Source organism: Carcharhinus amblyrhynchos, chromosome 2 (assembly GCF_965287045.1).
Source record: "Carcharhinus amblyrhynchos chromosome 2, sCarAmb.v2.hapA, whole genome shotgun sequence".
Lineage (NCBI taxonomy): Eukaryota > Metazoa > Chordata > Chondrichthyes > Carcharhiniformes > Carcharhinidae > Carcharhinus > Carcharhinus amblyrhynchos.
The window spans coordinates 92,465,014-92,488,127 of record NC_137325.1 but is presented as its reverse complement, the minus strand read 5'-3'; the positions used below and the strand labels follow the sequence as shown (position 1 = coordinate 92,488,127).

The following is a 23,114-nucleotide window of genomic DNA, read 5'->3' as shown; positions in this document are numbered from 1 at the left end:
TCCAGAAACCCAGCTAACGTTCTGAGGGATCAGAGTTCAAATTCCATCATGGCAGATGGTAGAATTTGAATTCAATAAAATATATCTGAAATTAAGAATCCATTGATTGTGAAACAATTGTAGATTGTTGGCAAAACCCATCTGAGTTCACTAATGTCTTTTAGGGAAGGAAATCTGAGGTCTGGCCTGCATGTGACTCCAGAGCCACACAATGGAGTTGACTCTCAACTTTCCTTCAAGGGCAACTTGGGATGGGCAATAAATGCTGACCAGCCAGCGATGCCTGTGTCCCATGAATGAATAAAAATAATTGCTTTATTAGTGCTCAGTTGCACTCACAATAAAATCTGGAACTCTAACTTCCTCTTTTTTATGGCCCCATGGTGATAGGAGGTTAACCAACTCTCCCCACGACCTCAACACCTGATGGCAGCTATGGGCCAACAGCTCAGACCACTTTCAGTCATGCTCCTTTTTATGGGCCCACCTAATTTGATGTTGTGGCCATAACTGACTCCCTGCTGTGTTGCTGCCTCCTTGCACCAGGACTGTTTTTAATTGAATGAGTAACCACAACCCCCTCCCACCAGAATTCTAAATTGGATGTTGGCATCAGACCAACATGCCCGGTCAGCGATGATAGTATTTCATGCTCACCTGCCTCGGTCCTCCACTGGCACCTAAAAATTCAGTCCAAAATGGGTTTTATACTTCAAATTTCAAGTGGGAAGACTTGCCTCCAAGGAGTGCAATTTGGAAACTTAGTATGAATTGTTGCTGATTTTCTGACTATTTTTTCTCTTTTTTGTTATTTCTTTGCTCTTATTTACCTGCTCAAATAAAAGGTTTGATTCCAAAATCATTAACCTGCATTTTAACCTTTCTGGTGCTGACTGACTCAGTAATGCTTTTCAGTAAATGTATTTCAGATTACTGGCATTCAGGATTTCCCCATCATTGGAAAAACATTATTTTTCTGCAACATGATGCAATTTGCAAAGAAGTATAATGGATGAAAAACACTCCAGCAAATGCCAGCACAGCAAAATGCTTTGTAAGTGGCATGTTTTGTGGAAATGATAGCATCTTAATGTGACAGTGGCAAATGTTGCACACTAACTTCGTCATGTGCTAAGTAAACCACAGTTTGCTGCCATCAGCTCATTCTTGGATAATGCTTATTTTATATATATATGCTTTATAAAAGAAAATGGGTCAATGACCTGCTTCGATCTGCAAAGGTAAGTGCCAGTATCACATCTTCCACAGAAGTCTCCCTATGTGGAAGGGGACTGCAAAGCCAGTAGAGTGTGATTTGTAAGGAATATGTTAACAGTCACCTTCCACTTAAGTTCTAAATTGGATACTAATCATTTAATAGAAGTCACTGGGATATATAGAGGTGGCACTGGGTGTTGGGGAGAATTGTATGTGGAGTTAAATCAAAGAAACAAAGCTAGTTTATGAAGAAGCAGAACTCATGACTCCTTTATTAACTGCAACCGAGAGGCTCAAACATGATTAACCTGAGCGCCACGTGCCAATTGAGTCCAAAGCATATAGAAGTTTGACTTGTGTGTACATTTGGAAGCAACGTGTAAGTTACAGACTGTTATGAGGATGCATGCAGACTAGCACCCATTGATACCAACTCTCTGCTTCCTGTTAGACAACGAATCCTCTATCCACGTGAACACCTTACCCGCAACTCCGTGCACCCTAACCTTCTTTAGCAGCCTTTTATAAGGCACCTTATCAAACGCCTTTTGAAAATCTAGAAACACCACATCCACCGGTTCCCCTCTGTCTACTGCACTAGTCACATCCTATAGAAATCCAATAAATTCGTCAAACACGACTTGCCCTTAACGAATCCGTGCTGCTTCTGCTCTACCAAACCATTCTTTTCTAGGTGCCTCGCTATTTCTTTTTTGATGACGGATTCAAGCATTTTTCCAACTACAGATGTTAAACTAACCGGCCTATAATTCCCTGCCTTTTGTCTGCTACCTTTTTTAAACCGTGGCGTAACATTAGCCATTTTCCAATCTTCCGGCACTTCCCCGGAATCTAGCGAATTTTGGTAAATAATTACTAAGGCATCCACTATCACCTCTGCCATTTCCTTCAGAACCCTGGAATGCATTCCATCTGGTCCTGGGGACTTGTACACCTTCAGTCCCATTAGTCTATCAAGCACGACGTCTCTAGTGACAGTAATCGCATTCAGGCCCTCAACTCCTACCATCCTTCTATCTTTAATATCCGGCAAACTATTCGTGTCCTCCTCCGTGAAGACCGAGGCAAGAAACTTATTTAAGGCCTCAGCCATTTCCTCATCTCCCACCACTAAATGCCCCCTCTCATCCTCTAAGGGTCCTACTTCCACTCTAGCCCGGCTCCTCTTCTTTATATATTTGTAAAAACTTTTACTGTCCTTTTTTATATTTAGTGCTAGTTTAGCTTCATTGTCTATCTTTCCTATCTTTATCAACTTCTTAGTCATTCTTTGTTGATTCTTAAATTGTTCCCAATCTTCTAATCGCCTACTACTTTTAGCCACTCTAAACACATCAGCTTTTAATTTAATACTCTCCTTTATTTCCTTTGATAACCACAGCTGGTTATCCCTTCTCCTACATTCCTTCCTTACCATCGTCTTACCATCTTTATCATCTGCCTCATTATCCATCTCCACCAGCACATTTACACCCACACATTCCAGAGGTGTAGCATGTGGATGCATGAACACAATTTGTTGAGCAAAGCACAAACATGTTCCAGCAGCTGAGGGAGGATGTGACAGCCATGTCCCCAGATGATTAGAGAAATGGTGGGGATCAGACCCTGCTAATCTCCGCATTGATGATGGACCTCTAGTCGTGGCCATGAGAAGCTTGCTAGACATACAAAAGAAACTAAGGGAAAAAGTGGTGGAGATGTCATGAACTGTGCTCAGCTCCACCAGGAAAGGCTGAAGGACACCAATGCACCAAATGTAAGAGGTCGCCACTGGAGCCCTCGAGGCCTCATTCCTCCAGACGATGCCCTCTGGGACACGTATTGTAGAACCCTTCCAGATTAGTCAAAGCAGCGGAAGAATATTTTAAGAAGCCCAATGGTGGCTCTGGTTGCCATTATGGATGCATGAGCTTGTTTGTAATACTCATTTTGGGGTTGCCTCACTGACATCATAAGTTACTCTGGGTTTAGCCGTTCTCACTGAGGATCCATCCATCAATCTGTGCTGGGATTTCAGCAAGTTCTGGGAGCCATGAGTTGCTCAATATTTGTTTATTGTGATAGCTCACTGGGAAATGACCACAGACATGCTTTATTCTTCTGTTGTGGTCACACATTCATTGTATGATCGAGGAGTGTAACCCTTGAAAAGTTACAGGTAAACTGGCTATTCCGGGGTGGGAGGGTCAGGGGGGACTTTGTTGTCCCCTGCATGTAGCGAAAGATACGTTGCACTTGGAGTCCAGCAATGACACCAAACATGCTGACTTTGATGCTTAGCTGTCTTCATCAGTGGTGAACTGGATAAATTCATTGGTTTAACCAGATAGGGCATCAGTCACCTTTCTTACCCAACTATATATGGTAACCTTTGCGATGATATGGAGATGCCGGTGTTGGACTGGGGTAAGCACAGTAAGAAATCTCACAGTACCAGGTTAAAGTCCAACAGTTTGAACTTTAACCTGGTGTTGTGAGACTTCTTACCAACCTTTGAGATGCCATATATGTGCTTGGAGGCCACAGTTGGCATGGAAATTGAGAGTCACTGGTAGGGGTTCTCATCAAATCTATGTGGTTGCACATCTTGATGAACAATCCAACATCTGTCTCAATGACCTTTACTCCACCCACCCAAAATGACCCTTCTTCCACTTCAGTTGATCCTATATTCAGAAAAGCTGTGCTAGTAAAGAGACATTAAACATTACGGTGTGTATGGAGTTTTGAAACTTGATCCTGTACCTTCTACCCTCCTTTTGTCACCATCACACTTTTACCCATCACCTTAGACACACCCAACATTCCTCTCTCCTCTGTTACCCTTAAATCTCCCCCTCTTACCCTGGACTTTATTATCATTTCCCTGCACATACCATTTACCCTCAGTGTGACTTCACCCATGACTATCCCAATACCCATTCTGACCATTATCTTTCTTTGTGCATTTGACATCTTCCATGGGACCTTCATATCTGATACTGGATCTGGATCTGCCTTCATACTGAATACAACTCCCTACTTTGAATATGGCTGCTCCCTCCTTTACCTAGCCCCCTTAATTTGACCCTCAGAACCGTTGCATTGATAGCACTGACCCTGTCTTTAGACCATTCATCCATCTTCTGGTCCCTGTCTTGACTCACCCACACCACTTACAGGACCAGCACCCTTAGGACACTAGGGCCTTCCTGCCAATACATCTCAACACTAACCTTTTAACATGCATTGTCTTGTGCCGCTTACCTTATTCACAACTATAGAAGCTGATTGGTGCACAGCAGCTGCGGCACAGTGATTAGCACTGCTGCCTCAGAGCGCCAGGAACCCGGGTTCAATTCCTGGCTTGGGTCACTGTCGGTGCGGAGTTTCCACGTTCTCCCTGTGTCTGCGTGGGTTTCCTTTGGGTGTTCTGATTTCACAGCCTGAAAGAGGTGCTAGTTAGGTGCATTGGCCATGATAAATTTTCCCTCACGAAAAGGTGCTGGAATGTGGCGAATAGGGGACTTTCATAGTAACTTCATCGCAGTGTTAATGTAAGCCTACTTGTGACACTAATAAATAAACTTTAAAGTTAAAACCTTTATACAATCGTGAACTGGGTGCCACAATGTTGTCGTGTGTCATTAACCTTATTCCGATGGTAAGACTTTATTGAAAACTGTTCCATTGTTTATCAGCATTCATGACATGCAAACGTATTACAAAAATGAACTTACCACAGGCCAGCGTAATCCTTCATCTCATTGGGCCAAATTGGTTCACTAACCGTAACCCCATGAAAAAGATTGAACATATTAATACACACCAAATATTTCATAATGTGTTATAGAAAATGCTTAATCCTTTGTATATTAACAGAACTAACATCAGCCTCAAATGGTAAAAGCAAAATAAATATTCACACTTTGGACGCAGAGGAACTTAGAGTTAATGTGTGCAATCAGCAAGCACCCTCACTTCACTTGCCCTTGCATTGTGTGTGTGCCACTTCAGTCATACCGATAAGAAAAAGAAATACATGGACGGAAATCAGCGAAATGTGGTAACCCTACATGTGGACAACAGCCAACAAAATGCCTCGTGGGCCATACTCAGAACTCACATGGGCTGCATGTGGCCTCTGGAACGCAGGTTGCCCACCAATATTCTACATTGCCTACTGTTCTTGCCATTGAACGTGATGGTACATAACCTTGTAGGTCCTGGATTGATGCTAAATTAAGATTATTTATTTTAGATTGTACTATTCCATATCTTTAAAGGTAAATTGAAAATGAGATAAAAGCTTATTTTATACGTAATTTGTTACAGAATTTTTTTTATTTAAGTGTATGTGAAAGTTAAGTGTGTAACTCAGCATATGAACAAGAAAATGAATTTAAGTCACGACAAAATGTAATCAAGTTGGTAAATACAGTGGAAATTGTTCATGACCTTCAAAATTGCTATTTTGAGCAGTAAACAGCAAATATTACATAAGGACATCCACCACTGTTTATATTTAGAGATCTTCTATGAAAGATCGGAAGTAAAAATTGTGGAATAATTTTTGAGCTTGACTGTATAACTGACACAAATTTAAATAAGGCCCAGAAATAGTTGCAGTGTTTGTAATGCATGATTAACGCCCGTCTTTTCCTTTTGATGCTGGAAATGCACAAACATTGCACTACCCATTCATTAGTATGATTGGAGTGGCTGCATGCCTGACTACAGGATGCAAAATTGTGAGGGACTAGCACTGGATTAAATTAGACTTTTGCAATGTAAAGCCAGCCTGAACTTTTTAAGGGGTAATGTATTTTGATTGGAGGAGGCACTGGAAGTGGCTGGGGAAAGAGTCTCTAAGCCAGAAGAACACTGAAAAAAACGTATAACTCAGCAGAGAGCTTGCTCCAAATTTCTGTAGGCCTTGAATGCCTTGGTGCAAGAGGTGAACAGAGGACAGAGGTCTGCTGTCATCCCAGAAGTCCTTCCAGGCACTGCAAAGGCAATGGGAGTAGTAACCTTATCTGCCAATGTCAGTAGTTAAGCTCTGACGATGTAGACACAGGGCACAATCTTACCACCCGTTCACACCACACTCACATTACAGCAAGGTCTGAGAATTTCGCAGCCAGCCAAATCTCCGTTCACTGTGGTGGGATGGGAAAATTGCACTGGCATGAACAGTGGTAGAATTCCAGCTACAGTGTTTCAAAGAAGTTCAGTAACCTGCAGGAGTGGTCAAGGAGATTGGATTGTTAAGGACCAGATCAGAAAATCTGAGGTATTTTACGAAGTTAGCCTAGACCCTAACTTTTATAGTTTATTTTGTTATAAGGTGTTTCATTCTAAGCATGATTCAAGTAACTGACTAGGAAGTTTTTATCAAAACAAACTTTACTTAAAATCACAGTTAGAATACAACAAAAATAATTAGCATAACTTAACAATTAAAGTACTTAAACATGACAAGGTATAATTTTCAACAGCTGGCAGCTATTTTTGTTCAAATTTAGCACATAGTCATGAATCCCTTCTTTAGAACCAGTTAACACAGAAACCAAAGAGGCTTATAACGGTACTAGATTTCCAGCATTTTGACACTTCTGGAGAGTGATCCAGACAGACACCGGTCTACTAATTCTCTTGCAGAAACTTCCAGAGGAAGCTCCACCCCAAATAGTAGAATCTCAGAGAAAGATTTATTTCCAAGCAGATTCCAGTCTCCAGACTTCAGAGGTGAAAAGAAAGGCACTACTTCTCTCAAAAAGCAGACTGCCTTGAGTTTTCTGTGAAAACCTAGTCCCACCTGGTCATTTGACATTATCTATCAATCAACCTAGTCAAGCCCCACTCTGCAATATCCCAGGTAAAACACAAAACAATACAACCTTGATCAGAGTTGAATTCAGATCCAAACAAATGCTGCATCAATTAAGATCAATTCTATTGCTGTAGTAACAATACAATGTTTCTGGATCCAGATAAAATGGCTCTGATAAAATGGAAGTTACTAGTAAATCATTCAGCACAGAACCATGACTAAAATACATTCCTTAAAGACACAGTATCATCACAGTTTCTAGGGACATCTCACAATGCACATATTTTGACACATTCCCAGGTGCCAAGCTTTTTGAAGGATCTCACTGATTATAGGGTTGGTTCCTCGGGGACAGGAGATACTCCCAGAAGATCTTGCTGATGATATCAATTTACTATCTGCAGAGTACCGCTGAGGAAAGTTACAGTGATGCACATGCATTCAACAGATCCGTGACTGTCAAATGCTGGGCCTCCAAAGATGAGGTTCAGAGTGAGGACCGTTCAGCCAGGCTCTCCAATAAGCATCACATCCCAGATCATCATTGCCTGCACAACCTCGCACTACTAATGTGGGAATATCTTGGCAAAAAGAGATATGGAGGATTGAGATGTCTCCTTTGATGAATATGACAGTGAAGGGGATGAAGCTGATGAATTCACGTGTAAAGGCAACAGAGGAACAAAGTGGCAGATGTGCCCGTGCCAATCTGAAAGTTACCAGATTCTAGGCAGAGTAAGTTGCCAACTCACTTGTTGAACATTTTGGTTTTCTATCCTCTGGATATTGCTGGAAGGTCCCTGCACTGTTTTGGTTACAGAAGTTATTTTTCTCCAGTGTACCTTGATTTATGATGACTGGTTAATGTATGCCTGCTGTTAGTTTGACCTTCTGCATGCACCAAACTATATTATACAGAGCCATGCTGCTAAATGTGCATCTTAGAACCTAAGCAGCATTCTGTTATCCCATGACCTCAGGCACTTGAGTCAAATTGTGATTTCATTCATGTCCTCAAAAAGTTTGTGCGCTTGGCAAATTGCAAGCAATATCAAATCTAAACTTAGAAGGATGCACTAATGTCACCTTGACACCTGCTCCCAAACATGGTCAACCCGGGCAGCGAGCACTTTTAGGCAGAACACAATAGGTGGATCCACAAGGAAAATGAATACATTTGTAAAGCAAAGGTGGGAGTAGAGGAATATTGTATCATAATCTGTTTTCATGTTCAATAAATGTTTTTTCTTGTTGTTAAAACTAATTAATCGTCCCATGACTCAGTTTCTCTATATTTTCTTTTGAGCCAGGGTTCCATTCTGGAATCTTCCCATTCAGTGGTAACACCAACTGGGATCGTAACACCAGGCCTAGCAGGTATGTCCTTTAGGACTCAGCCAGCTCCAGTCTATAGTACTGATAGGATATCACTCTTGGTGATGGACATTGAAGTCCTCCCATCCAGAGTACGTTCTGCACCTTTGCACCCTCAATACTTCCTCCAAGTGGTGTTCAAAGTAGGAACCTTTGTGGTTAATGACTGGAATACTCCTGGGCATAGCATGAGCTCCCTGAACCTTAAGTACACCAACTTGGCACTTTTTGAACTTGGGTAAATGGGGTGCACCCCATATTTCATGTTGGCTGAACAAAAACTTGATGTATGTACATTTCTCAGTAGCTCAATTCAGAGGCTCTTAAATATTGCGATGGGTTTCTGTGCTTGTCAATCATCTATCTGCCTACAAATAACTTGGGACAGATTCCATATTGAATGATAAAATGTCCATCAAATCTTTTACATGTCAATTTTGTTTTAAATGTAGACATGAGTTGTGATTGTTGGATTTCAGTGTTTTGCTTATACATAGCACACTAAATAAAACTGGCATTAATCAATGGCTTTCTGTGCATATTTCTGGACAGCTTGTTACTGGCCTTGAGACCTTAGGTTAACAGATCATGGGCAAATTTCCATTAATGAGCTGTGTTTACTATAGATCCATTTTAGGACAAGAATAAATTACATTTATTTTAGGTAGCCTGGATTGGATTTAGCTCTCAGCCCATACAGAGCCAGTGTTTTACACCTTCAAATCTTCAGCATCAAAAGTAGCTATGTTGCTTACATTGTACAACTGGGAACAATTATCTGCTCTTACAGTAACTTCCTCTTGTATGGTGAGTTGCAGATGCTCTCTTGCCAGATTTTCTGTTCTCCAAAATCTATTGCCACAGACAAACTCTCTGAACGGGTTTTTTGTGTGCTACTCAATTGAGAAGTTTGACATTATGCCAAATAATTTAGCACATCCCATCTCTTGAACTACAGATGCAAGTACAGCTGTGAATTGGTCAATGCTGGTCTGTGCTGAGGTCAGAAAATTAGACTTAAATGGTTTTTGAAGAAGTTTCACTAGATGGCACTCCAACATTAAGAAACATTCTGAGCATAAATCCGTAAAAGAATCAGAATTATTGATCCTTGTCAATCTAGTGCTGACTGTTGTGACTTACTTAGGTTGTTTTTTTGTCTGAGTATTCAGAGCATGTGGAAGTGTGATCTAATGTGGTGTTTTGGTAACAACCACGGCCCTGTGTTTGACACAAAACAACTTGTTTCTCATTGATTGCACATTTTGTTTTATTCAAACAATTTGCTGTATCGGTTCCCTTTACTTGGTTGTTTCTGTTCACGTAATTACTTGTGCTTTTGAAGCCAATCCAATTCTCAGAAAATGGGTTTTCTGTAAACAATACAGAACATTTTAGAGTCTAGATAATGTCCCTGTAACTTACCAGAAGCAGAGTGTAAACTTCCTAAACTGGTGCCATTTAATCCATTATCCTTTTCCCCATTCAGATAGCTTTAGTACATCCTTAAACACGCAGAAAGTGGAACCTATTGCACTTATTTTTGACCAAGTGTGTGGTCGCTCATCGATTAATTTCAGGAACTGATGCCTAGTCAGTGTCATGCTGAAAGGATCTTTCCTCTTATGGGGGAGACTAGGGGTGGGTTTTTTAGTCCTGCCTGTGAGTATTCCCACAATGGGTGGGCTGGAAAATCCTGGCCTGGAACCAAGGGGCATGGTTTAAAAATAAGGTGGCTCTCACTTAAAATGGAGTTGAGAAGAATTTCTTTTCTAAGGGTTCTGAATATTTGGATTCTCCTCAGAGAACAATGGGAGCAGGGTCAATGAATATTTTTAAGGCAAAGGAAAATAGTTCCTTTGCTAACAAGGGAGTCAAAACTTATCAGGGGTAGGTGGAATGTGGATTTGAGGTCACAATCAGATCAGCCATGATTCGATGGAAAGATATAGCAGACTCAAGGGGCTGAATGGCCTACTCCTAATTTGTATGCTTGTATGTTAGACAACTGGCTCCTGTGCTAACAAAGGGTGGGCAACACACTTGTCTCAATTTTTTTTGTGGTGAATACAATTTCTGGCTAATTTACTGCATTGGCCGGACCATGGAGATCTCTACAAAGTTAAATTTGAAGTTTACTTAAAGTAAAGTGTTAGATTTCAATATAGAAATTAAAGAGGATAACAAATCTTAATGGCCTGGATTTTAATGGTGAACAGTCAATGTTCACCTCCATTGTCACTCTGAATCTGACCGCAATCTCTTGACATAATGTAGAGCACAGATGAATATGGAAATCCTGTGTGCTCTAATTCACTGCTCTGCCACAGGGTTTACTGGAGACCCTCTACATCCACCACAGACCCAACAGTCAGCAAAATTAATTAAGCTGGCAAAACTTTCTCCTATTTCTGTTAGAAATATCACTAAAAACCTTGTTCAAAGAGGTATAGCTGTTTTTAATGGTGATTTGAATAATAATTTTAACATTGTTTATGGTCTCCATTGTGATTGTTTTAACCTAGGTATTTTAAAATAATCAAGTTTTAAGATAAGCTTTTCATATTTCAGCTTCAACCTCCATCCCATTTGTACGTCCCAATCATTATTTTGCTCTATATTATTTTTTTTGAAGAAGTGATTTGATTATGAGTTAGATGCTGTGAGGATTATTTAATTTGACTGGCAATTTGGATAGCTTGATGATATCACTACAGCTCCCTGCTGGAAATCTCTCTTAAACAATTCAGCAATTACATATCAAAAGAGTTAACATTTCTTTGAGGCTAGTGCCCATGCTTTGCTGCTGACCAATGCCAGGCCAAAACCAGGCCAATGTAAATTATTTGGTGATAAAAGCTAGCACAAGTGGTTTATTTCTGGCATCATATCTTTTCCAGTATTACCCAGAAACAAAACCCATAATGACTTACAATCAACTCACTTAGCTGTTTAATGGCAAATTCAGTTCTCATAGCTGAAATAGAGAAAGATATGTCATTCCCCCAAAAATGTACACATACTTAGAAAATAACCTGATAATTGAGAAACAGTGTCCATTAGAAAAAAACTAGAGACGATTTTATGCTTCATGTACATATGTGAATATTTTTCTTTGTATGCTATTTTTAGTGCTGATAAATTCCTGTCTGCAATACTCCAGTTCAATCATTACATTGTTTAAAATAAATGGGCTAATTACTAAGTTAAAATAGCCACCAGCAATTATCACAAACATGTTAACCAGTGCACTGAAAAGAGCAGATAAAAATAGACCCAATCATCCTCTGGGTGAACTATCTGACACAACTCATTACTCTGTACGTACTACATGACAAACACACTTCCTCTCATTTTGAATTGATTAACTAGCAGATATTTCCTTCAATATAAATAAGATGGTAAAAATTATTGTGCCCTACATTTTAATGCAGCATAAAGACCCAGATATTTCCGTTGCAGAAATGCACTACCCCAAAAATGTGTTGGGGAACAGCCCTCCTCATAGTTTCCTAAAAATGGCAATTTCCTGGGAAGTTTGATTTCCGATGGGCAGTGACCCGCACTGAGTCCCATCTTAATGCAGTATGAATTGCAAACTTTGACTGGTTCCAAGTGTCTTACGGCAATAGTTATCTAGAAAAAACGAAAACCGTTTCTAGTTTCTGGGTAACTATTATACTGACCACCCCTGACTCATCACGAGACATCTGACTACTTCCCCCCCTCCAAGAATCCTCACAATGCTCCCACAGGATGCACTACACAGACCTGACTCTGCACAGGGCACATTCCCTCACTCTTTTGAACCTCCATGGGACACCTGACAACCACTCCATGATTTCCCTCTTCCAAACCTATCCTCTCTGATCCCCAGAGGACACCTGACAATTAGCCTCGTAACCCCCACCTCCCCGCAGCCCTTCCACCAACATGTTCCTTATTACAATCCCCTCAACTAGAACCACACCCCTCCCCTTCTGCTGAATATACCTCCCGAACTACAATACTCTGACTATATCACCCCACCCCCTTCACCCCAATTTCGCCCACTTACCATATACCTTCTCTCATTTGTATGGGAAGTAGTGGGTTGGGCTACACTATTAACCACTCACCTGCACCAGATATTATACAGTAAGGAAATACTGGGCTAAGGGGTGTCCCTAAAGAGGGAGCATGCAGTATCTACCGGCACTGTTGAGGCCTTGTCAGGTGGGTACCGTGGGGACTGGAGTGAATTAATCTCTTAATCACATTTTTGGTTTAATGCTTTAAGTTTCATTGGTGATTTGCTTTTTGATTCAGGCAATATCCCTTAAGTGGCTTCTCCTTTTAATTTGTCCATCAGTTTATTTGATTTAGTTTAATTGGTTATTTGATTTATTCAAAATAAGAATACTGGGGTAAGTATCTAGGTAAATATCACACAACAGGCCCAATTGTTAGAGGCATGCTTGGATTGTCTGGGGGAGCCCATTGGAAGTTTAAACTTCCCGGGTAATTACTGTATTATTTGTGTGGCTCAGGATTTCTGATGAGTCCCAATGTGCACAGATTCAATATTTGCTGCTGCTGGCATCAGAGAATTGGCCCAAATCATCAAAATTATTCATATCACTTTATTGCCAAAGCAATAGAAAAATTTAGTTATTTATAGTTTTTAATTTTTAGCAAGCACTCAGGACTTAACTAGCTTAATAACCATTTTCCCTATTAAGAGTGCAACATATGTGGACAAAAACATTATGTGACAAGTAGTTATACCACTTTTATGTAACCTGGAATCAGAATCTATAATGGAACTATAAGCCAAAAGCAAAAGATAAAGGTCAAACAGCCTTTTGTGCTGATTACAGTTACTCTCAGCTGCCATAGTAACTTGGACCTAAGAGCTGATGTGGACGTTTTAGTCACATAGCTAACAATATACAAACATCTGAGCTATATATCACGAAGAATATGACAAGCATTCTCACATTGCCCCTTTATATCTTAGGATTCTGCCTATCACTACAACAGTCCTGGCAAAATCCAATGTATTCTAACCCTGAGAAGGAAAATAATTAATAGTTAAATCTGGAAGTATGGGTTTCCTTGAATGGCAAGGAAGTTTAATTGCAGTGCATGTATCTATTTGATTTTCCAGGTGTTTTTTATCTGACAGTTAGTCTGATTTACAGTTGTGGAGCAGGTAGATCTAGTGGTAGTGAGAAGGCAGACAAAGGTGATACAAAGGTTAGCACTGTTGCCTCACAGCACCAGGGACCTGGGTTCAATTCTGACCTCGGATGACTATCTGTGTGGAGTTTGCACATTCTCCCTGCGTCTGTTTTTTTTTTCCCACAGTCCAAAGATGTGTGGGTTAGATGGATTCGCCATGCCAAATTGCTCCTTGGTGTCCCAGGTTGTGGGGGTTAGGTTGATTGGCCATGCTAAATTGCCCCTTAGGGGCATCTGCAGGGTAAATATGTGGACTTATGGGGGTAGGGGCAGGGTGGAATTGTTAGTTCAGGCTCGATAGGCCAAGTGGTCTTCTTCTATACTGTAGGGATACTATGATTCTATAATCATGATGTAGCAGAATGAGCATGAATGGAGAGGTCCAAAGGAGGAAGCAGAGTGATTTTTGGAGAGCAAAGAGAACATAAAGAGAGTGGGCAGATGGTGGGGGAACAGAGAAATTATTAGGGAGAGTGGGAAGAATGTCTGTGAAGTGGAAAGATGGTTAAGGTGTGGGGAGATTACAGTGCAAGATTGGTGATTGAGAGGAATTGGAATTGGACAGATGTGAGTACACGGTGGTGGTGTGTTAAATGGTAGGTTAAGTACTGCAAAGGCATTTAGCATAAGAACCTAGTCGTTCCCGCTTCCTTTTACGTGACTGTTTCCTGGGACCAGGGAATTCAGGTTGACAATAGTTAAAATAGAAATCATCTTAAAATGTTATCACATAGTGTCCTTAAAAGAATTTACTGACCAGTTTGTCTCTTAATTCAATTCAATTGTTATTGTCCATTCGGAAATTTATTGTGTTACATTGATTGTTCATCAAAAATCACACATAATGAATAATTAGAAAAAGAAAAATCACATCATCAGGAAAATCTGATCTTGATTTAAAAACTCAACTCTGTTAAAACCATAAGTTTAAGGCAGGTTGTGTTGGATTCATTTTTTTAAACATTTTAACTTCCCACCTGACCCAAAGCCATCAACCTGGGCGTTAAAACACCCTCATTAACTCTGGCTCCTTCTCTACAATTATTGCCAGGCATGCTCATTTATTTTCCACGATCTTCTGATTTTATTTTGAATTTCCAACATCTTTTGCTTTTCTTAAAAATTCCTTTGAAACTGTTAAGAATAAGTTAAATTACATGAAATGATAGAAGGAAAAGCTAGTATACATTACATTATATACAAAAAAATTACATTTCTTTTATACCTTAATTTGTGATGGAAGTCGCCGAGTATATATTTCCCTTCCTTCAGAGTGGAAAATGTTGGACAATATCTTCTTATATTGAAACTTCTATTTATAGAAGTGGAAACAGAAAATGTTAGAAATACTCAGCAGATCTGCCATCATCTGTGGCGAGAGAAACAGTGTGAATGTTTCAAATTGAATATGATTCTTCTTCAGAACTGAATGAAGATATAGAGTATTTTCATCACTTTCTGTTTTTATTTGAAATTTCCAGCATCCACCTGCTGTAGTTTGCTTTATATTTTATTTATAGAGTTTTTTTTAAGTGAACCTTTCAAAGTGATGGAGTTAGGGGATGATTTTTATGCCAGGGGATCTTGTACTGGTTTATGCGCTCCCAGGTCTGTACAGTATGTTAGTTGTGGAACAAAGCTTCCTGCACTTCACCCTCACATATTGATTCAGTCTTAACTTGGGAAGAGATGTAGGACTTTTCCAATTTCCATGTTAGCATAAAGGGAAGAGTGGCATAGCTGTAATGTTACTGGGCTAACTATTCACCAATGCTCCAGAGTGAGTGCAAATTCTTCCATTGGCTGCAGGAATTTAATTAAAACATATGGAATAAAATGCTAGTCCATAATGTTCAGGAAACTAATTAAATTAGTGTAAAAAATCCATCTGGATCATTCATGTCCTTCAGGAGGGGAAATCAGCTGTCCTTATCTGGTCTGGGGCTATATGTGACTCCAGCCGCTCCATAATCTGGTAGACTCTTTAACTGTTCTCTGAACTAGCCCAGGAAGCCACTCAGTTTAATCAAACTGTTAAAGGATAGCACTCTGTGCATGCACCATCATCTTCAAAAGGCAATTAGGGATGAGAAATAAATGCCAGCCATGCAAAAATTCCTGGGGAGTGTGTTTTAAGTTATTTAAATAGTTCAAAATAGTTAGCAGTTTTAATTGAAACAATGTGCTTGTTCCAATTATGAATGAAATAGTTAATCCCAGTGTGTGATCTTAAAACTGATGAGTGGACTATTGGTAAATCAATTAAATAGCTTTATGTAAAGTACAAGATGTTAATGACCTTGTTATCTTACAGTTATTTTGTTATTTTACATTTATATTATGTTTTTACAGTAATTTCATTGCAGTGTTAATGTAAGCCTACTTGTGACTAATAAATCAAAACTAAATAAATAACTTTATTATTTTAGCACACGATGCATTAATTTGTAATGAGCTGGCGATAAGGCAGAAATGGCCGATGGACATTGCAATTCTGTGCAGTATACCCCAGCAGGTAAATAATTTTCTCTTTCCAATCTGAGGTGGCATTTATGCTTAGTTGGATCTATTTAGGAACTCAATAATGAAAACTGCATTGATAAAATAATGAGTTAAATACTAATGTTCATAGTTGGTGTAATAATAGGGTCAAAAAACAACTCAGAATTCTGGGCCAGGTTAAAGTTTGAAAGGAGTTCTTGCGGTGCAGAGGGTAGTATCCCCAGGCTGGATTCTCTGACGTCACTTGTAGCTGGGATTTTCCCATCCCACTGCAGTGAAAGGAGGGAGATTTGGCCAAGTGCCAAATTCTCTGTCCTCGCTGTCAGCGCTGATGGGGTGCAGACAGCCAGAGAATTCAGGCCCCTATCTTTCAGCCAGAATCTCTGGAATCAAATTACATTCCCATGCTTGATGGCCATGGAAAATGTGTGCATAAAGTGTGGCAAAACAAGTTGATTATGAGCCTACAAATTCTTCCAACATGTCTATAGGCAAGCAGCTTAAAGTGAGAGAGATGCCTGGTCAGCCACGCTTAGTGTGGAGTGGTGCTTGCCATGCTCTAACCTCTGACTTAAAGTTAGTGTCCTGTTCCAGGAAAAGCACGCTACAAAACATATGTTTAGTCTGTCTCATATCTGCCTAGATGCAAGGAGTTTTCTGGGCAGCACAGTGGCACAGTGCTTATCACTACTGCCCCATAGTGCCAGGGACCCTGGTTCGATTCCTGACTTGGGATGCTGTCTGTGCAGAATCTGCACATTGTCCCCGTGTGTGGGTGCTCTGGTTTCCTCCCATAGCCTGAAAGACGTGCTGGTTAGGTGCATTGGCTATGCTAAATTCTCCCTCAGTGTACCCGCACAGGTGTAGGAGTGTGGCAACTCGGGGATTTTCACAGTAACTTCATTGCAGTGTTAATGTAAGCCTACTTGTGACACTAGTAAGTAAAATAAACAATAAGTCTTAAAGGCTGAATTCACTGAGGAACAGAAGTCCAACAAAATAAGCTTTAGTTAATTTTACACTGAGTTGCAATTCTTCATAAGTTGTCTATCAAGAATTTGGCAAACCATGACAAAAAATATCATGATTTTCTATTGTAAGCAGGGTAAGGAGGGAACCCCCGATTGAACCCCGTGATGTTGGCTTTAATCTGATTCATACGTCGGTCATCGGAGCTAACCAGCAGCCCGGAGATGGAATTATATAGCCACTGTATTTACTCCGCCCAAGATCTGTGCGCAATCCAATTTGGAGGGAAATGTGTCCAATTTTCTAATCGCTGCGCGTGAAATCAGTTAATATCGTGTTTTTGCTTCGAAGTTGTCACGGGTCGGGGTGGGGAGCGGGGGTGGGGGGTTACAAGTTGGTGACAGGTTTATGTTTGGGTCATCTGGCTTTGCGTTGATGTTCTGCCCCAAATTCCCAGAGAAAGCGGGACAGCTGAACTGTGTTTAATAAAACCCTTCGCGAGTGTTCCAGTTGGGAACGGTGTGGGCCGGATATTAACAAGTCATCTGGCCAAAACCTGGGAACATAATTGCTGCTTTGTTTTGTATCTTCCAATCGGCATCACTGCCAACTAGCAACAGTTTAAACACACACCAAACACACACACACAGGCTGGGTTTTAACGAGACCGAAATGAGAGTTCTATCCTCTATCTCCCCTTTCTGCAACTGCTTCTGAATGCAGAAATGATTTTAAAATGTTATAGTTGGTGGTAGCAGTGCGTGGTGGAATAATAATGTAGCCACCTCTTATTTATCAAACAATTTACAAATACAAAAATACATTACACTTTCAAAATGCCATCTCACAAGAATAAATTATAAAGAGAACATAATCTAATGTAGCCTGTGAGCAGGATGATGGTGATGAACACACACACACACACACACACAGTGCGGGAAGTGGCTCCTTATTTTGACGGCCATGTGATCCAGCGACAGCCAGATCGATTGGAGAAGAGGGAAGCGCGCAGGGGAAGGAAGCTCAGACATCAGGGAGTCGCAACCAAGACCAAAACCTCGTCTTGTTTCACACACATACACAAATCCACAGAAAGGCTCAGGGGTATCGCGGAGTCCGCTCCTTCCGTCCCCAAAACCCGGACAACTAATAGATCCGTGAAGGCACCAACTTGGTGAGACTGCCCGTCCCGTCCTGTCCCGTCCCGTCTGCAGTGGGGACCATTCAGTGCCCGGGGAGGAGGAGGAAGGCAGCCCACCCTTTCGCACCTTTCAATGCAGCGCTCTCCCGGAGCCCAGGCATCGTGATGGAGAAGGATGTCTTTCTTCTTGTTCAGCTTTTAGCTCTCGCTGTTTGGGGTAAGTGGCCACTGACTCACCTGATGCTTCCAACGGGCAGCACCGCATGTCAGCAGGGCAGAGATCAGCCCACACTGTTCACTGGGTCACCTGTACTAAACTCCTCATCCTGATCCATGGGACTAACACTTAGTGTAAGGTCGTGTCTGTCATATCGAAGCTGCGAGTTATCCTCCTTTCTTTCAATAAATTAGCTTTAACCCTCTTTTTCACGTTTCTAACTTTTGAAATGTCTCTGCACAGCTCTTTGTTAAAACATGCTTCCCTTTCATTCAGTCTTTCTTCGCCCACCGCGCTTTGCTTTGTCAGATCCCCTTCGTTCAATTTCTTTTGCAACTTTTGCTGCTTCGTTTTCTGCATGTTGCCTGTAAATTGCATTTTCTCTTTACTGACATTGCCTGGGGACCGTGGCGCTCAACCCGGTAAACGCTATCGGCTGGGAACGGGAAAGAGACGGGGTCAGAGATAAAGGCACAGCCGCCTTTCCAAAGGACAGCCCACCACAATATATATATTACAATATATATTGGTATAGCTGAGAATGATTTCAAACTGGAACAAAATCAAAGTCGTCCAATGCATGAACATCTTCGTGGCCTCTTATGTTTTCTATTTTCTGTGTTTTGTAGGTAATAGTTTATTGACATCAAGCCTTTCAGGTAAGAATACGTTACAGCGGTTGGCTTTGACCTAGTTTTCATCTGACAAGCATTCTTTTTAATCTTCGCGCTCTGCTCTTCTTGTTTGGTTCAGTTCTGGTGTCTGGTTCTTGTTTGTAACTTGGTTTTAAACAGTGCTATTTCTTTATGTAACATTGATAAGCCGCGTCACAAACATTAACATGTAGCACTTGGCAAGTCTGACTCATATGCGGCAGACCAGCCCAAGTTTGCTCCCAAAAATCATCTTAACCAGTTCAAGGTTAAGACCTAAAAGTTGGAAAGTAGAAATTTACACTTTGAGATCTAGACCAAAATTCCAACACCTATTACATAGTATGTTCAAACTCTTATATCCAAAGATTTATGTTCCTCTGTGTGTAAAGTTAACTACACAGATTATGCTTTGTTCAGACAATTAGTTGTTGCAGATCTGAAGTAATTACCTTAATGCTACTGTGTTAAAAAATACCAAGTATCTAGAAAACTCCTAAGATTTATTTGAAATTTTAGTCCCACTAAATAGATATTTTTTAAAGCATCAATTTCAAAACAATGGAAAGCAAAGTCTAACTTGTGAAAAAAATAATTAAAATGTCCATGGTGTATCTAATTTAAGGGAAAGATGAGTGTTATTGGCTTAGTTTTACAGTGCTGTATTTGTAAGTTTCAACATTGCCAGAAAAATAATTTGTAATAATTATACATTTGAAAACTGGAAAGTAAGGTGTCACTCTCAAACAAAAGAATTTCTCTTTTGAAAAATGTGAGATTAAAACATTGATGTATATGTATTAAATTAATAATCTTGTTCATTTTTCCAGCCAAGGACAATACAAGCCTGCATAATCAGCCACAATTAAACCAGTCAGACAGGAAAGCAAAACGGATTTGTAACGAGACTCTCATGTTGGAAGTGGTGCATTTGTGTGGATATCGTTTTAAAAGCCAACTTAACAGAATGAATTCCAGTGACTGGTGCAACTTCACACTCATTGCTGGGTATGTGTTTTTTTTATATACATGTCAAATTTGCCAGAAGTCAAATCTACAAGGTCAGATGCAAAAGTTAACAATGAAGAAAAATTGTTGCACACTCAGTATTTCTTGATCTTGGCTATAACATTTGTAGTCATCCTAAGCTTGTGAATTAATCTGCAGTTTTCAAGATGTAATTAAATGTTCCGTCAATATTCTGAATGTATTAAATTCCAGCAGCGAAATCAATATTTACCTATTTAAGTGAGGGTAGTTTCCAGAAACATGGTATGCAGCCATGGAGCCAGTTCTCATTTCCTCTTCTGGCAGTTCATTGATTTTTATCCTGCCTTGATCTTTCTAGTATTATTTCTGGTCTTATTACAAATTAGCTGTAAATCTGCATCTATTACAGTGTTTGATTTTGGCCAAGCAATGATTAATTTACTGTGTTGTCTATAAAGGATGCAAGCATATACTTTTCCAGTACTGTGTAACACTTCTGAATGCATCTGAAGTTCATTAACAATTAAAATGTTACACTCCATTGCTGCTAACATTTGCAACGACTCTACAGAATGTGTTATAGTTTGCAGTTAAAGATATATACCATACAGACCCATATATCCTGTATTCACAGCATACATTCACTATGTGCACCAATAACCACTATCCTCTCTGTGTGCGTTCCCTGACCATTGAGAGGCAAACACTTATCTCCTCTTCTCATCACTCTGGCTACTTAGATAAATTAAATTTAGATAAATGAGATTATCTTTATTTAATGACACACTTGAGCAAATTCAGACATCTACAGAATATATGCTGCATGAAAAAGCACACAGTGCAGTGATACACTCATATCATGATATTCTTGGTAACGAAACACTGATTCTGTCAGGACACCAGAGATTTTGGGAAACTGTTGATGTATAAGTACAACCACTCAGAGTAGAAATGTCTCGCTGGCAGGATGTGCCCATTCAGAAATTGTGATCTTGGCAACAGCAGTTTTTAAAACAATTAATATGTACCTGGAATCTTTGTATTGAACTTAGAATATAAGGATTTACCTGGCCAAGTGGGAATCATGAAGTAGGAGGGAGAATGTATCTGGAGTCCAGAATTTCTAGAGACCTCACAGAATGCATCATGATATTTGTTTAGGAGCAAAGGGCTTTGATTTTTTTCTGACGCTCTGTACCAATGGTGGCCATCTGGGTCCTGAATATGGCTCACAAGACATTTTGTTGGCCATTGCCACATGCAGGATTGCCACATTATGCTGATTTCGGTCTGCATAGATTTTTTTCCTGCCAGTATGACTGAAAGTGGTTTACATGTACAGCAAGGGCAGCATGCAACATTGAGAGCTCTGTGTCCAAAGTGCAAATATTCATTCTGAAGTTGATCTAGGTCTATTAATATATAAAAGATAAAAGTATTTTCTATAACGCATTTTGAAATATTCAATCTGTATGAAATGTATTTAATCTGATTCATGGGGTCATGGTTTGTTAACAAGCCTGATTTCAATCTAGAGCATCACTCATGCAGCTCACTCAGTAGCCTAGGTTGCCTATCGCTGCTCTGAATGTTTTAAAAGTTTATTTTGTTAGATGGTATTAGTTTTAGAATATGTGGGACATACGTCACAGCAGCCATAGTCTACAAAAAATATATTAGACACAAAATAATGTGTTCAAAATTTGCTCAAGTATAAATTATACCCCAGGGATGGTTCTGTAATCTGGTTGCTGATTTAAGGGGGCTTATTGGCTAATGGATCTGGAATTTAATTGGTTAAATAGAATTGGTTTTACATAGAATCAACAGGTTAGAAACAGGCTATTCACCCTACTACTCTGTACCAGCATTTATATTCTGTTTAAAGTGTTCCAATGAAGCAACATGAGGTATCATATATTAAAAGTACTGTAAATAGTGCAGAAAATATTATACCAACAATGTTATTGAAATCATCCTTTCATTCATACCTCAAAGTAGTGTTGTTGTTTTTAACCCTAATGATTTCTTCATTACACCACTGTTAGAGCATAAGGTATAAGACATAAGACATAGGAGCAGAGTTAGGCCACTTGGCCCATCGAGTGTGCTTCGCCATTCAATCATGGCTGGTTGTTTTTCTCATCCCCATTCTCCTACCTTTTCCCCATAACCCCTGATCCCCTTATTAATCGAGAATCTATCTATCTCTGTCTTAAAGACACTCAATGACCTGGCCTCCACAGCCTTCTGTGGCAAAGTATTCCACAGATTCACCACTCTCTGGCTGAAGAAATTCCTCCTCATCTCTGTTCTAAAGAATTGTCCCTTTAGCCTGAGGTTGTGCCCTCTGGTTCTAGTTTTTCCTACTAGTGGAAACATCCTGTCCACGTCCACTCTATCCAGGCCTTGCAGTATCCTGTAAGTTTCAATAAGATCCCCCCTCATCCTTCTAAACTTCAACAAGTACAGAGCCAGAGTCCTCAACCGTTCCTCATACAACAAGCTCTTCATTCCAGGGATCATTCTTGTGAAGCTCCTCTGTACCCTTTCCATGGCCAGCACATCCTTCCTTAGATATGGGGCCCAAAACTGCTCACAATACTCTAAATGGAATCTGACCAGAGCCTTATACAGCCTCAGAAGTACATCCTTGCTCTTGTATTCTAGCCCTCTCAACATGAATACTAACATTGCATTTGCCTTCCTAACTGCCGACTGAACTTGCATGTTTACCTTAAGAGAATCTTGAACAATGACTCCCAAATCCCTTTGTGTTTCTGATTTTCTAAGCATTTTCCCATTTAGAAAATTGTCTATGCGTCATTCCTCCTTCCATAGTGCATAACCTCACAATTTTCCACATTGTATTCCACCTGCCACTTCTTTGCCCACACTCCTAACCTGTCCAAGTCCTCTGCAGCTCCCCCCCCACCACTTCCTCGATACTACCTGTCCCTCCACATATCTTTGTATCATCTGCAAACTTAG

The 23,114-nt window shown here is 40.2% G+C and overlaps 1 protein-coding gene across 1 annotated transcript in view; it reads left to right on the top strand.

Annotated features, from left to right (window-relative positions):
- Nucleotides 1–18,135: 18,135 nt before the first annotated feature.
- LOC145356503 (receptor activity-modifying protein 3) overlaps nt 18,136–23,114 on the top strand; it is a 53,330-nt gene continuing 48,351 nt past the window's right edge. Inside the window, exons 1-3 of the mRNA XM_080209235.1 lie at nt 18,136–18,480; nt 19,110–19,139; nt 19,964–20,141. Coding sequence (XP_080065361.1) covers nt 18,429–18,480; nt 19,110–19,139; nt 19,964–20,141 — 260 coding nt within the window. The 5' untranslated portion in view covers nt 18,136–18,428. The remainder of the gene's footprint in view (nt 18,481–19,109; nt 19,140–19,963; nt 20,142–23,114) is intronic.